The sequence below is a fragment of the Trichosurus vulpecula genome, chromosome 3 (assembly GCF_011100635.1).
Source record: "Trichosurus vulpecula isolate mTriVul1 chromosome 3, mTriVul1.pri, whole genome shotgun sequence".
NCBI lineage: Eukaryota > Metazoa > Chordata > Mammalia > Diprotodontia > Phalangeridae > Trichosurus > Trichosurus vulpecula.
The window spans coordinates 275,488,065-275,502,513 of NC_050575.1; the positions used below are offsets into that span (position 1 = coordinate 275,488,065).

The 14,449-nt window shown below is 39.9% G+C and overlaps 1 protein-coding gene across 1 annotated transcript in view; it reads left to right on the forward strand.

Moving 5' to 3' along the window:
• Nucleotides 1-7,329, forward strand: part of DSTN (destrin, actin depolymerizing factor) — a 32,343-nt gene extending 25,014 nt beyond the window's left edge. Inside the window, exons 3-4 of the mRNA XM_036750259.1 lie at nucleotides 3,013-3,089; nucleotides 6,058-7,329. Coding sequence (XP_036606154.1) covers nucleotides 3,013-3,089; nucleotides 6,058-6,167 — 187 coding nt within the window. The 3' untranslated portion in view covers nucleotides 6,168-7,329. The remainder of the gene's footprint in view (nucleotides 1-3,012; nucleotides 3,090-6,057) is intronic.
• The last annotated feature ends 7,120 nt before the right edge of the window (nucleotides 7,330-14,449 follow it).

Here is a 14,449-nt window from a genome sequence, read left to right on the forward strand (position 1 = left end):
ATCATTGAGTCAGAAGGTTTTTAACCTAGAATCTGTGAGCTTATTTTTAAAATATTTTGATAATTGTGTTTCAGTATAATTGGCTTCTTTTTAATCCTGCATTGAAAAGCATTCTTAAAATGGGTCCATAAGCTTCCCCAGATTGCCAAAGGAGGGAACATGGCAAGAAAGGTTAAAAACCCTAATCTGGTCCAACTCCTTCATAGATGAATATTATAGATAAGTAACTGAGGTCCCCAAGAGATTAAGTGAATTGCCTAAGACACCATAGCTAATAAGTGGCAGTTAGGATTAGAACAGACCTGCACAATTTATAAACTAATTCAGTTGCAGATAGGTTAGACTAACTAGACAGACTTAACAATGGTTGGTTGCCACAAATCGTGTGACAAATGGGAGAGAGTGGTGACTACCCCAAATATGAAATCCTTTGGGAACAGCAAAGCCTTATGTTGTGTAGGCCTGAATTACAACCAGATCCTTTTTACTCTCAACGCAGCATTTTTTTCCACCGTAGTTGCTCTGGTATGTGTAAAATACCTGGTTGTGCAAGGAGAAAAGAGGCTTTTTGTGGTGTCTTGGCGATGTGTATGGCGGGGAGGGCAGGACAGAAAGTGGAGAACTTCTGCTTGAAAAAGGAAAGCATAGCTACATAGTTCCAGCCCATTTTAGTGTGGAAAGAGACTGTGGCCTCTGCGCTTTTATGATGGTAATGGGCCAACTAGAAATGTATTGTGGTATAGAAAATAGAAAGTGGCCTCAGAATCACAAAGACCTTGGTTTAAACTCTACTTCTGTCACACACGTAGTTGTGTGGCTCATTAGGTAAGCCCACCTACCCTGTCAATTTTTCAGGCAGCTATCTAAGATAATAAGTTGCTGAGTTCTGATCTGTGTTGGTAGAGGAAGTTTCTTTATCAGGTATATTCCCCTCCAGAGGGTAGCAGGGGAGCATATTGCCCTAGAAAATCACATATTAATTAACATTATTTATGTTCTATTATATTCTTATAAATACTTCCCAATTATATTTTAATTTTGTTTAGTAGTCAGAATTGTGGGGTGATTTTTTATGCTTCTGGCTTGTACTATTGAACTCACAAGTCCAGAACAAAACAAACAAAACTTAGTTTTGTAACTTTACACCTTGAGGTTTGTACAAATCAACATCATTAGTGGTTTTTTCTGTTCTGTAGTATTAAAATGGTGCTTCTCAGTGTAGCCATTATATATGTAGCATTATGTATGTTTTCACTCTAAAAATGAATCCACTGTAACTATTTTTTCTTTTTTTGAGAATAATAACAGTATTAGCAAAAAAGTAAATGGTGACAGGAAGGTAGCAGAAAAAAATCAAGGGGCAAACTTTGCTTTCTCAGGTACCATATTAAAAGAAACATGTAGCTGATTGATAATTCCTAGAAACAAAAATTTAAAGATTATAGATTTGCATTCAAATTCAATAATATTGATAAACAAGCTTTTGATAATTTTTTTTGAAATTTTCCCCAGGATAGGATTGTATTAATTTTAATCTGTTCTAATTAACTAAAGTGACATGTTTTTAAATTATTATTAAAGTGATTTATAACATTTCTGGATAGTTTTCCTTTCAAGTAGGAAAAATATACATCTAGCTGTTAATCTTCTCTAATTTTCTATCAGCTTAGTATATATTTCAGCATGAGTTCAAACAAGGCATAATTTTTACATCCTGGTAATTATATCATAGTGTAATACATTTTTGCCCTATTTTTGGTGAAGGGAAAAGGGTCTGTCCATAGCAGAAACATGAGTTCCTTATGGGGAGTATTCTAGTTTCATTCCTGTATCCTGCAGCTTGACAATGTAGAGTTACTAGAAACCCAAATCTAGTGGTAGAACATCAGCTATCTCCAGGAAGCTAGGGCTGGTGTCCTTGAGGGGGGCAGAGAATTGAGGTTCTGCTTGCCCTTTAAGAAGATATCTCTAGTTCTTCAAAATATAAACGATGAGAGCTGAGATTCTCACTGCCTCTCATTGCATCTAAATGCTCGAGTCAGGGTAAAGAGGATACTAGAAAGGTTGGTAATTCACTTTCCTGGCAACTCAGGGATAAACTGATCACACATATTCATTGGGCGCATTCTTCTCTGAATGTTAGGGAGTACATTAAGTGAAATCTCTGTCAGCATAGGATTTTTTTTTTTGACTTGGCCGTTACTGATAAGTCAAAAGTCTTTGCTTTGACAACATGTTTAGAAATAGTTTGCTAAGCAAAAGAGGGGCTAGCGCTACTTAAACTGTTTTCTTTGATTGCTGTAGTAGTATAGTACGGGGATGGACCTAAAACTTGGAAAGAGGAAGAAAGGTAGGATTAGGTTGAGGAGGAAAGAAGAGTTTGCATTCAGCAACTATATTTTCCAGGACATTTTTGCCAAGAAAGAAAGTGAAGCTTAAATTGTCCTCCAGCATTCCTTCAGGAGCAGAAGACAGGAAGTTCATCTTAATGTAAAAAGTCATTTTGACATTGACAATAAATTGAAAACTTTTGAATGGACATTGTTGCATGACTTATAAAAGAAACCATTCTCTGATTACTGTCTGTTTTTGTTCTTATCCTGCGTGCCTTAGGATGTCCTGATGTCCCTTCCAACTCTGAAACTACAATCTATAAATTTGTCTCCGCTATTCTGAGTGACTTCTCCCTTCCCCACCTTCCCCATACCTGTCTGTGGAAATCACCTCTTTCCTTCTAGGCTCAAGTCAGGAGTCATCAGCTTACAAAGTTTCCCTGCACTTAACCTAAAATCAAACTCTCACTACTCATTTCTCAGCAGTTTTTGTACTTACCACATTGATGCTTATGCCATAGGTATTTACATACACACCTTAACGTTTCTGTTAGATTGTAGGGACCTTGAATGAAAGTAGTGTCGTATTTCACATTTGTTAAATGAAGTATGCTCCCTAGACTCTCTTAATGTTGAGTTGAATTATTATTCTTAACAAGCTTTTTGTACCTTTATCCAGGGCACCAGAACTAGCACCTCTCAAAAGTAAAATGATCTATGCAAGCTCCAAGGATGCAATCAAAAAGAAATTTCCAGGTATGAATTAAGTTCCTGATAGATTCAGGTCATGGGAACAATGGGTAGAAGTTGGAAAATGGCGGTTTTAGACTTGATGTGAGGAAAAACTTTCTCATAAATTAGAGTTATCCTAAAGTGAGATGGGATGAAGCAGATTCCCCCCCATTAGAGGTGTAGAAACAAAACCTGAATGTGGTTTGAACTGGACGGTCTCTTCCCACTCATTCTGTGGGTAGCTAGCTCCTCAAAGACTATCCCTCTCTCCTTCCCTCCCCCCCCCCCCTTTTTTTTGGAAATGCAGAGTTTTATTTCTGGAAGCCTGTTGTCCAAAAGAGAGACGCTTATCAGTGTTCCTTTTGTTTCAAAAGCCAAAATAGAGGCTAAGTACAGGAAAATGGAAGCATCCTCTGCTAACTACAATTGGTGCCATATGCTGGTTTTGCCTACTACTTACTTTTCTTGGCTGTGTACTTAGTCCCTTCATTTTGGTTCTAAATGTATTGGTCAGCAGTTCTTATACTCTTGTATCTTCTAAGTAATAAACTCTGTTGTCTTGAAACTTAATGAAATTGAATTGCAAAAAGCAATAGTATGTCCCTGACTTTGGAACAAAGGGGACTTGAGTACTGTGGTTTTTAATTTAAGCCAGTGGATTATATAGATGAGAAGGGAATGGATGGCTTATTTCTATGTGGCTTATTTCTGTTTCTGCAATGATAGGGTCAGAGGGTCCTAATAATCGTCCAGATTTTAGGGGGACTATAAACATTAATTTAATTGTGGAAATTTTTAAAAATAGGAAATCCTTCTAGTGACTAGTTAAATATTGACATACTATAAATGAAGGAGTTGTTTTTTATTGTGTATCTAAAAGCAGTAAGAACATCATTTCACAGGACAGTTAAACATCTTATATTACAGTGTTTATGATAAGCATTTGAAGAAAGACCCTTGTGTTAATGCAGGGAATTAATTCTCTAATGGTGAAACATGGTTTTGTGCCTCTGGACAAAGAGGTGGCAAACTATGGCTACAAAATGAGTCATACAATTAGCTGTCTTTTAAGTACTTAGGAGGCTATCATGTTGAAAAGAAATTAAACTTGTTATATTTTGCCCTAGGTGGGAGAACTTGGAAGCAGTGGGTAGAAGTTTCAGATAAATACATTTAGGCTTCATATCTCTTCCCCCCCCTCGTCCCCCCCCAAAAAAATTCCCAAGAATTGGAATTATCCCAGAGTAGAAATGGGCTGCCTGTTTGGTTCTTCCTCATTTTTGCATATGGTTGAACTAGATGACTTCTGTTCCTTCCAACTTGGGAAAAATCAGAAAAAAGCAACCAAGAAATTATCAGTAACTACTAACTCAGTGCTTACTTTCTTACGTATCTAAGACATTCTTGATTTAGATATGAGAGACAGACAAGCTTTCACAAGTGATACTCAACAACAGATCATATCTTAATCACTAATTAAGCACCTACCATGTGCCAGGTACTTCACTAAATACTGAGGGTAGTGAGGAATAGTCACTACCCTCAAGGAACTTCCATTTTATCAAGGAGACGTGTACAGATACAAGTAAACACCAAAAAAAATACAAGGTTATTTGATGGATTTGCCATTGACAGAGGTCCCACTACGTTTTGTTCATTGATTATTTTAAAAAGCATTTGATATTATTAGAATGAAACCCCATTTTAAAGATTTTCCTCCAAAAAGATGCCTTTCTTCATATATTAAAATCACACAAGATTTCTTGGGGAAAAAATGAGAACTCGATTCTGTGATCTGATTATTAATATCAAAATAAGGCAAATATGCTCACCAGAGGCGTTTGCCACTGTCGTTAGAATATGTCCCACTTAGTCCAAATGGAAGAGGAATTTTCTTTGGTGAGGGCTTTCAGATGCATTTGTTGGTAAATTATATTGTGTTGATTGCAACAATCCCTTTAATATTTATATTAAATATATTATCGTCTTCTATAATGAAATGAAATACATGATCAGACAGCCAAAGAATTTAGCTGAACTACACATATATAAAAAAACCCAAGCATATGAAGAATGTAATCAGGGAGATTAAATTCAGCTATAGCCACTTAGTAGCTGTGTGACTCTGGCAAAGTCACTTAGCCCGTTTTTGCCTGAGTATTTTTGCCAAGAAAACCCCATGAACAGAGTCACCTAGAATTGGACACAACTGAACAATGAAGAAAATGAAGAGAATGAGTTCTTTCAGCCTTCAGTGACATCGAAGTTCTTCCTGAAACAAAGGTCCATCTTATTTTTTAAAAATTCAGTATACTTCTAGTGATGCCATTATCTGTGTATCATGAAAGAATTAAATAGTGGTTCATCTAAAGGGCACTGGAAAGATACATAGCCAGGACAGGTAGATATGCTACCAACAAAGAATTATACAGGAATATAAAAATGAAGAATGTCATATGGAAGATAAATGACCAAAAAAGGAAGTGGGCCAGTTATGTATCAAAAAGGAGGCCAGTTCAATAACCAGTTTACATGCTGCAGTAGTATTAGTAGGTAGGTAGGTAGGTAGGTAGTTAGCTAGCAGTAGCAGCAGCAGCAGCAGTGGCTGCTAGTAGATTACAGCACTGTGATGTTCCTTCACAATCATGTACCACAATTTGTTTAGTCATTCCCCAAGAATTTAATGATTTTTAATTCATGTCATAGAAACGCTGTAATATTGTAGAACTCTTGGGCGTGATTTGAATGGAAAAAAAAGATTGTGCACAACAGTTGTTGTAACAGCTAAATTTCTATATTGAGGTGAAGTACCTGTTTTTTTCCCCATCAAGAATCTTGCTTTTAGTAACTCAGTTAAAATTGGTATTTCATTGATGGTCCAAACCAAGGCTGTCAGAGCATCCCCACACTGATCTCAAAAATCTAGCAATTAGATATAAAGATAATTATAAACTGCTTAAGTGAATTGTGATTTTTTTTTTTCCTCCCACAGGCATTAAACATGAATGTCAAGCAAATGGACCAGAAGATCTCAACCGGGCTTCTATTGCTGAGAAACTAGGAGGGTCCTTAATTGTAGCTTTTGAAGGATGTCCTGTGTAGATGATCATTCAGTGCCACAAGGTTGAAAAGCTTCCATGTTTAATGTATCTTCTTGCTAAATATGTAAAACAAATATACTTAGGCCAGGGTTTCACTGAGGGGGAGCTGTCTTGTTCTAGATTAAACTAGATATTATATGAACCTGTATAAAATAACCCTAAATAAATCTAAAGTCTAAAGTTTCATTGGTTGTAAATTAAATTTTTGCTGTCTGACAGTCTATTTGGCAAGTTGGCTTTAAGATTGTTTTAAGCTCAGGGTTTTTAAATTATACAATTAAAAGAAAAAGAGTGGCCATAAGGATAGAATGGAGAATTAATAGGCGCTTTTGTAACTTCTATAGTTACTGTCTCTCCATATTGTTCATAATCTGATGGCAGTTTAGGTCCATTAAAAAAAAAAACCAACCTTCCTTGAGCTAAATAAATAGAAACTGGCTTTAAAGGTTTGAATGAATGGAAAGCATTTCTCCTCAAAAATTCTAAAACCAATACTAATCCACTAAATACAGTAGTAAGTCAAGTGAGGCTGTCTTCACTTTAACAGTTAATGTGTGATGAAGACTGCCTTAAATTTGTGTACACAAGTAGTAAAAGCTAATCTTTCAAAGCACTATTTAAAGCACATAGAACACAGGAAGCAACTCCTCAAACCTATGGTAAAGCTCTTCTATTCACTGGCTGTGAGACTTTGTTCTGATGAAATAATCTCTCATTCTGGAAATCACAGTGCATTCTGGAGTGATTGTGGAATACCTTTATGTTACACCAAATTATGACACAAAACAAATTCCAGCTCTACAGTAACTTGGTTTGTCAATGAAGACGCCAGAAAGTTGTGTTGACAAGCCAGGGGGCCTGTGAATCGTGTATCCTTCAGAACTATCCTGCTTCTAGTACTGTAAGCTATGGAAGATCATTAAGCAGATGTTTACTTTGGGATGTGGGGAGACTTCTTAATTTCCTGTAGAGATATGTTGATTGTTATGTGAAATGGGTAGCAGGTATGAAACATAATACTCACTTTAATCATCTACTTTATGAAAGCTTTCAGTGATTGTCTTAACACCATGGGCATAACACTTTTGAACAGTGTAGAGATGCACAAACAAATCTAGAGGTAGCAGATTGGCTTTATTTAATAAAGGAAGCATTTTTAAATAGTCTTCTGTGTAATTTCTTCATGTGTTCGCTCAGGACAAAGGACTTATTTCCACAGTTGTTGTAAGGACCAATTGATATATTTAAAGCACTTTGCAGACTTTACTAAATAAATGCCCTCTATTGTTATTATTTAGTCTTTCTGGGATATGAAATATTCATGACTTACACAATCCTGATGCCAGAACAAAATAATCCAAGGAAAGCTATCAGATTATAAAATTGAACAGATTAGCAAATACAAGAAAATTCAAGATGGAAAAAAAATGCCCACTTGGGGGCATTAGCCATGACTTTTCATAAGGGGTAGCACCTGAGCTGAGTCTTAAGGAAAGAACATTCCAGGCAGGACAACAGCCTGGCAAAAGAATAGAGATGGGAAATTGAATACCTAGCTAGTTTTTAAGTTTATTTAGAATAATGTGTGGGAATTGAGAAAAGGGGGAAGTCTGGAAAGTTAGGTGGGTGTCAAGATTGTAGAGGGTTTTGACTGCCATTACGAGGTTTGTACATTATGCATTGGGGAGACACTGAAGATTTTAGAGCAGGAGTGTGACGTGGTCATACCTCTATCTTAAAAATATTAAGGAGGATGGATTGGAGAAGCATTCCAAACAAAGAAACAAATTAGGAAGCTATTGCAAAGTTCCAGGAGAGGTAATGAAGTCCTGAAGCAGGGTGTTATCTATGAGGCAAGAAAAATGATGGATTTGAGATGTCTGTTTCCACAAGACTTGGCAACTGGATGTTTTTGACCAGAGTGGAGGGAAAGTGTCAACTTGGAAATGGTGGGCTTATGGGAGGTGGAAAGTGAGTTCATTTTGTGGTGGGGTGATATGAAGATGGAACTAGTCAGAGGACACTTGTGTGGAACCTGGAGTTAAGAACAAATAAGGGCTGATAACAAAAATATGGGGATTCATCTGCATGTAATTGAGCCAGTGGAAGCTGATGAGATGCTCAGAGTGTATTGAAAAAGAAGGGGGGCTCTTGGTACATTGGCAATTAATGATGGGGTGTAAGTGATTTAACAGTTAGGATTGGTCAGAGGCAGAACCAGGAGAGAGCAGCAGTATTCTAGAACCCAAGGGAAAGAGGGGATCCAGGTTGTGGTTGGTAATGTCAAAAGAAGGCAAGTAGGAAAAAGCATCACGTTTCATAGTTCAGATGATCATCTTGGAAAGAGTGCTTTGTCAGGAAGTGGATTCTTGCAAGGGGTTAAAGAGTGGGTGGTGAAATGGACTCTGGGATTTGGCTGTGGATAGATAGAACCTAGGGAATGGGGGGGGGGTCACTGTAGAAAAATTTTGAGGTGTGGAGTTGGGGATAAGTAGTTCACAAGGGATGGCTTTGTCTTTAAAAAGGTAAATGGCAGAAAGGGACCATGGAGGAAGGTGGTAGGAGCTTGAGAGAAGAACTGTGGAAAACTGTGCAGCAGAAGGCCCCAGCTGAGATTAGATGCCATGTCAGTGGACCAAGTGGGTGCAGCGTTGCCTTTGTTTAGTAGGCCAAGGAGGAAAGGAGGATGGTGGGTGTAGATGGTCCAGAGTTGGTGTTGGATTGTCCGGCTGCCGTGTGAGAGCCATTTTAGCTATATTTGGAGAAGTCGTGCCGCAGGATTAGTCATGAAATTTCTCAGCCACAGCTATGAGGTGATCAGTTAAGGTGTGGAGGGATGACAGCCAGCCTTGGTCAAAGAGGGAGTCACGTACCTACTTCTGATGAAGTCATGAAGGAGGGAGTCACGTACTTCTGATGAAGTCATGGGGCATTGAAGTATTAAAACCTAATTCATCTAATTGTTCCTTTCAGAAGGAATCACATCAAAAAGAAAATAGTGTCCTGAATTATTCTTTTCAAATAAAAATTTTGTATAACTGAGATAGAATGCTGGGTTTGGAATCAGGAAGACTGAATTTAAATCCTTCAGACAGGGCAAGTGACCAATAAGTTACTTAACTCCTCCTGTTTTTGTCTTCTCGGGTAGCGAGGTGGCATCATGGACAAAACACTGAAGAAGGTCCGAGTTCAATTTGGCCTTTAACCCCCTGCAAGTCACTTAACCTGTCTGACTCAATTTCCTCATGTGTAAAATGGGGATAACAACACCCACTTCCCAGTGTTGTTGTGAGGGTTAAATGAGATGATGCATGTAGAGTGCTTTGCAAACTTTAAGTGCTAGCAGTTTTCATAACAAGGGCCCTTCACTTGCCTTCTCTCCACCAGAAAAGTCTTTTTTGGCCTCAACAAGCAGGTTTTATGCTAAGTATATCCTGCCCCATTGGTAGCTACCATTACATAGCAAGGAATGCCATAGCTTCAAGATGGCTCCATGCCAGCTCTTTGGCTCTGGGTCAGAACCTTTGGGGATGGGGTGGGGTGGTGAGAACAAGCCTTTGTGCCAAGCACTGTTTTTAAATGCTTGGTAACTAAGTTTGGTGATTGATGATACCTTATATAGTTAAAGAAACAGGCAGAGGTGGTGACTTGCCCAAGATCACAGCTAGTCAGGGGTAAGATTTGAACTTTAGGTCTTCCTGACTCGGCGTTCTATCCACTGAGTCACCTGGCTTTGTTCAGACAATGTACTGAAAAGGAGGGGCTGCTGGGCTTGTTCTCTTAACATGCTGCAAACTGAACCAGCCAGGACGTAAGAAGCAAATCCTTGGTAGTAAGAAGCAGGAACAGAACTATCGTGTCCATAGGAAGAGGGCTTTTACAGGGCAAGCGAGAGTGTCAGTCACATTTAATAATACCTGTGTGCCAGTACATGGATAACAAAAAGGAGACTTTGCTTTGGTACATGAAGTATACAGAGGGGAATGCAAACAGCACCAGAGTAAGACTAAGCTCAAGGAGCTGTTTATTAGATGACTAGATTCAGGTCAGGGTTATTTGCAGACATTCCTACACTTGAAAAAAAAATTCTTTGCACTTAAATGTTGACTTCAAGGTAACATTTGGCAGAGTGAGTCCTGGTCTTGCCTCTACTCCCTAACACTTTGGGCAAATTTGGGACAATGAACTTTCTCATTTCCAAAATGAAGCAGTGGAAATAACTGATCTGCAAAAATGAGGGGAATTGTTCCCTTTGGGTCCATCACTTTGTGATCTAGGCCTTGACAATTAATTCTAGCTGTGCAGGTTAATGCAAGAAAGTCTATGTACAGCCAAGCACATCACAAACAAGTGCCTTAAAGTACAGAATTCCTTCTAGATTTAGGGGTTCCCTTGCAAGTTTATTGAACCAAGGTGCTGCTGGCAGAAAAATTCAAAAGCCCATGTTAGATGAAGCCTGATCAAGAATGGGGGCTGAAGGCTATAATTTCAAAGGACAAGAATCATTGGGATGTTCAGAAATACATTAAGCAAGATGTACCTGCAGTGACTCAGTAATAAAATCCAGCTTGTAAAACCATGGAGCTACTGGGTGGCCTTAGTAGTAACATTCTGTGCTGACACAGGAAACACTGCTTCTGTTTCTTGACCTGGTTCATCAGTTTCTGGACCACCAGGGTTGGAAATATTAGAGGAAAGACGTCACTTCCTTTTAGCCATTTATATACCCATACTAACTAGCTCCAAAGGGAATTCCAGCCAGGCTGCAGCTGGAGAACAGTAGATACAACATGGCCAGTTCGGCCACTACTGAGACTCAGTTCCTGGATTAAAAATTTTGACGGGAAGAGGCACAGGCAGAGTGAAAAATGACATCCTGGAGGACTCATATCCCAGGTCTTTCCAGAAGGGTCCCCACACCCTGGGGATTTGGGTGGGTCCAGATGCTTTATTTATTAGCTGAGACTTCAATACCAGAGACTGATCTCCATAAACAAGGATAACCTCAAGCTGGTCTAATGTGATCGGAGAAAACTGGTCTGAGACAAGAAAGATGGAAAACAATCAAATCTGGGTCGGGTACTTAGCCATCTCTGGACCACAGCTTCGTCTTCTCTGTCAAGTGAGAGACTGGATTGGTTTCCCATTAGGGTCTCTTTCGGGTCAAAATACTCCTCAAAGAACCCTTGTCAGACTTAATAAAATAAAATACTCTATTAATCATTATACTGCTTTCCTGGCCCTCAAGATGGCACCAACCTATCGATTAGAGCCAGCTAGGTGGCATAGTTGACACAGCACTAGGAAGCCCTGAGTTCAAATCCAGCCCCAGACATTTGATAGCTGTGTGACTGTAAGTCACTTAACCTGTTTGCTTAGTTTCCACAAATGGAAATGGAGATAACAGCACCTACCTCCCAAGGTGGTTGAGGATCAAATAGATACTCGTAGTGTTTAGCATAGCACCTTGCACCTTGTGGTATTCTCCCCCTTTAAAATGTCAAGAGCCTTAGCCGTCATTTTGTCCAGTCCCTTTATAGGTAAGGAAACATTTGTTGACCGCTGAAACTATGCAAGTGACAGCATGGTGTTAGTAGATGGAGTACTAGACTGGAGTGTCTGGAAGACTTTAAAATCCTGCCTCAGACACTGTAGCAAGTTTGTGTAACCCGAGTCAGTGTTCTCGTCTGTATAATGAGAATAGCACCTGTCTCAGCTGAGATAATCTGTACGGAACACTTTGCAAACCTTACAGCATTATAGAAATGGGAGATTATTACTGCTAGGAAAGTGGAGAGCGATTGGAGCTGGGAGAGGGATCAGAGCCACAACCCAACGCTACCCGGACAGCTGACATCGTGACTTCGGGAAGCTCGTGCGTGGTAAACTACGCTGCAAGGGCACGATGGAGAGATGCCATGCTGGAACGTGCTATTTATTGTTGCACAAAATGCGGCAGGTTCCTGGATACTCAACATCATCATATTTAATGCAGGTGATAATTCTAAGTTAATACCAGACTAAGGAACTGCTAATGCCCAATAGCTAGATTAGCCTGATAATTTAGCAAGAACCGATAGAAAAAGTATCGAAAAAAAATTCCAAAACCCAGAGTGCCAAGCTTATGAGATTTAATGGTATAACAGACCTACCTTGAAGATCAGTACCTTGTATTACCAATGAAAAACTGAGACCCAGAGAAGTGACTCGCCCAAGGTCACATGGCCAGGCTTGGCTCCAAATTCTTTGCTCAGGTTTATGGTGATGTTCTAGGATCATAGATTTAGAGCTGGAAGGGACCTAAAGACCATCCAATCCAGCCCTCTCATTCTAAGTGAAGGTCTGGCAGACAGCAAGAGCCAAGGTGTGATATGAATGCAGGTCCACTGCATTCATTCCCCTGGACCACAATAGCTTCATTAGACCCAACTCTGAGCTCATTTCTTCATAGGAAAAATGGGGATCACAATGCTCTTATTACAATCTACCTCACAGGGTGGCAAGATTCAAACTGTGTAAGAAACGTGAGGCTCCCAATCCCTGGTACCATTCTTTATTCCAAAGAAACTTTTGCTAGAATTTGCCTCAAAACAATTTTTAAAAGTCAGGCTGTCCATTTCCCCTTAAGTAGATCAGGAAACAGGGAATACATCTGTTGGAAGTTGATGGCTTATTTTCATGGATCAGTATTAAATCCAAACCAAGTTTTCCACAGGGTGGAAGGCAACTTAGGTGCCCTCTGGTGGCAGAAAGGGCACGAACATCAGCATCGAGACTGGCAAGAGTGGTAGTGGTGGTGGGGAACAGCTTTTTGGAGTTTCTCCTGAATTTGTAAGGCAGGAAAGACTGCATAAAATATTATAGTTTGAGACAGGCCTAAACTTACAAGCCCACTAGAGAGAGGGAGAAAGGTAAAGGAATGAGAAAGAGCTCCTCTCTTAGCTCAGGCTAACTTTGCTGTTTCAGTGGTCCCTTAGGCCCTCATGGCTGCTCTGATCAGGAAACTCTGGTACTATTACCATATGAGGGGAAAAGAACAGTACCACAGTTTAGGATATTACTTGGAAATAAAGGGACTTTCCCAATGTCCAACAACCATAGCTGCCCCTCTGCACTCATTTCCTGATCCAGACAAGGGCCTTAAGAGACGTACCTGAGCACTTCTCTGGTTTAGTTTCCGGCCCAGTGTGCATGCAATCTTTGTGACCCAAATAAAGGATGTCCTGGCTGTCTTCTCATACATTAAGTACACACTGGTACTTTCTGGTTAATCCACTGACAAACATTTATTAAGCTGCCGCTCTGGGCTGGGCACTGGGGGTCCAAATGGAGGGGGCATTCCTGGCCCTCAAGGAGGCTACAATCCCAGTGTGGCCAAGCTGGTGACATTTGACCTGGCAAGGGAGTGGAGTAGCCCTGAGTGAAATGAGCACAGCCAGAGGACATACACAACGGATTCACCCAGAAAAGACTGCCAAGAGCCACAGTTGATGGGATCTGCCATCAACAGTCAGGCACAAAGACTGCAACCTCAATATGGGAAATACTGATAAGCTGAACAAAAAAATGATCACAGTGATCTGTAAAGAAAGAGGGTTACTAACAGAATGGGATACCGGCTAAAGAAATGAAGGAGTTCTAGAATTGTCTATAATTTTCTCCCTGCGTCCAAATTATTCACTCAAGGCCCAGCCCAAACCCCACACAATCTGTGAAGCCTTCCCTGACTCTTACAGGCCCAACTTCTCGCCCTGAACTCCCTTATTATTCACTGACGAATCGCCACATGCTTCCCTGTACTGTTACAGGTCCCATCTTGGCCGCTAAATCTTGTAACACCTCCATGGCAAGCCAAGTTAAGCGCCAACTTCAATGCAGTTTCCTGAACAAGAGTAAACAATAAATACTTGTTTACGCTGAAAATTCAGAAGACAGTTCTTGTATTAGTCTAAAGAAGGATCCTTGACAGCATGTAGTCTAAAGCCCTAATTTTTTGTAAATCGTTTTTTCAGTCACATCTGACTCTTTGTGACCCCTCATTCAGGATTTTCTTGGCAAAGATACTGGAGTAGTTTGCCATTTCCTCCTCCAGGTCATTTTATAGATGAGAAAATTGAGGCAAACAGGATTAAGTGACTCGACCAGGGTCACACAGCTATATCTGAGGCTAGATTTGAACTCAGGAAGATGGGTCTTCCTGACTCCAGCCCCAACACTCTATTCACTGCACCACCCAACTGCCTCATATAGATGAGGCTAGAACAGGTCTGGAGACACGAGTGA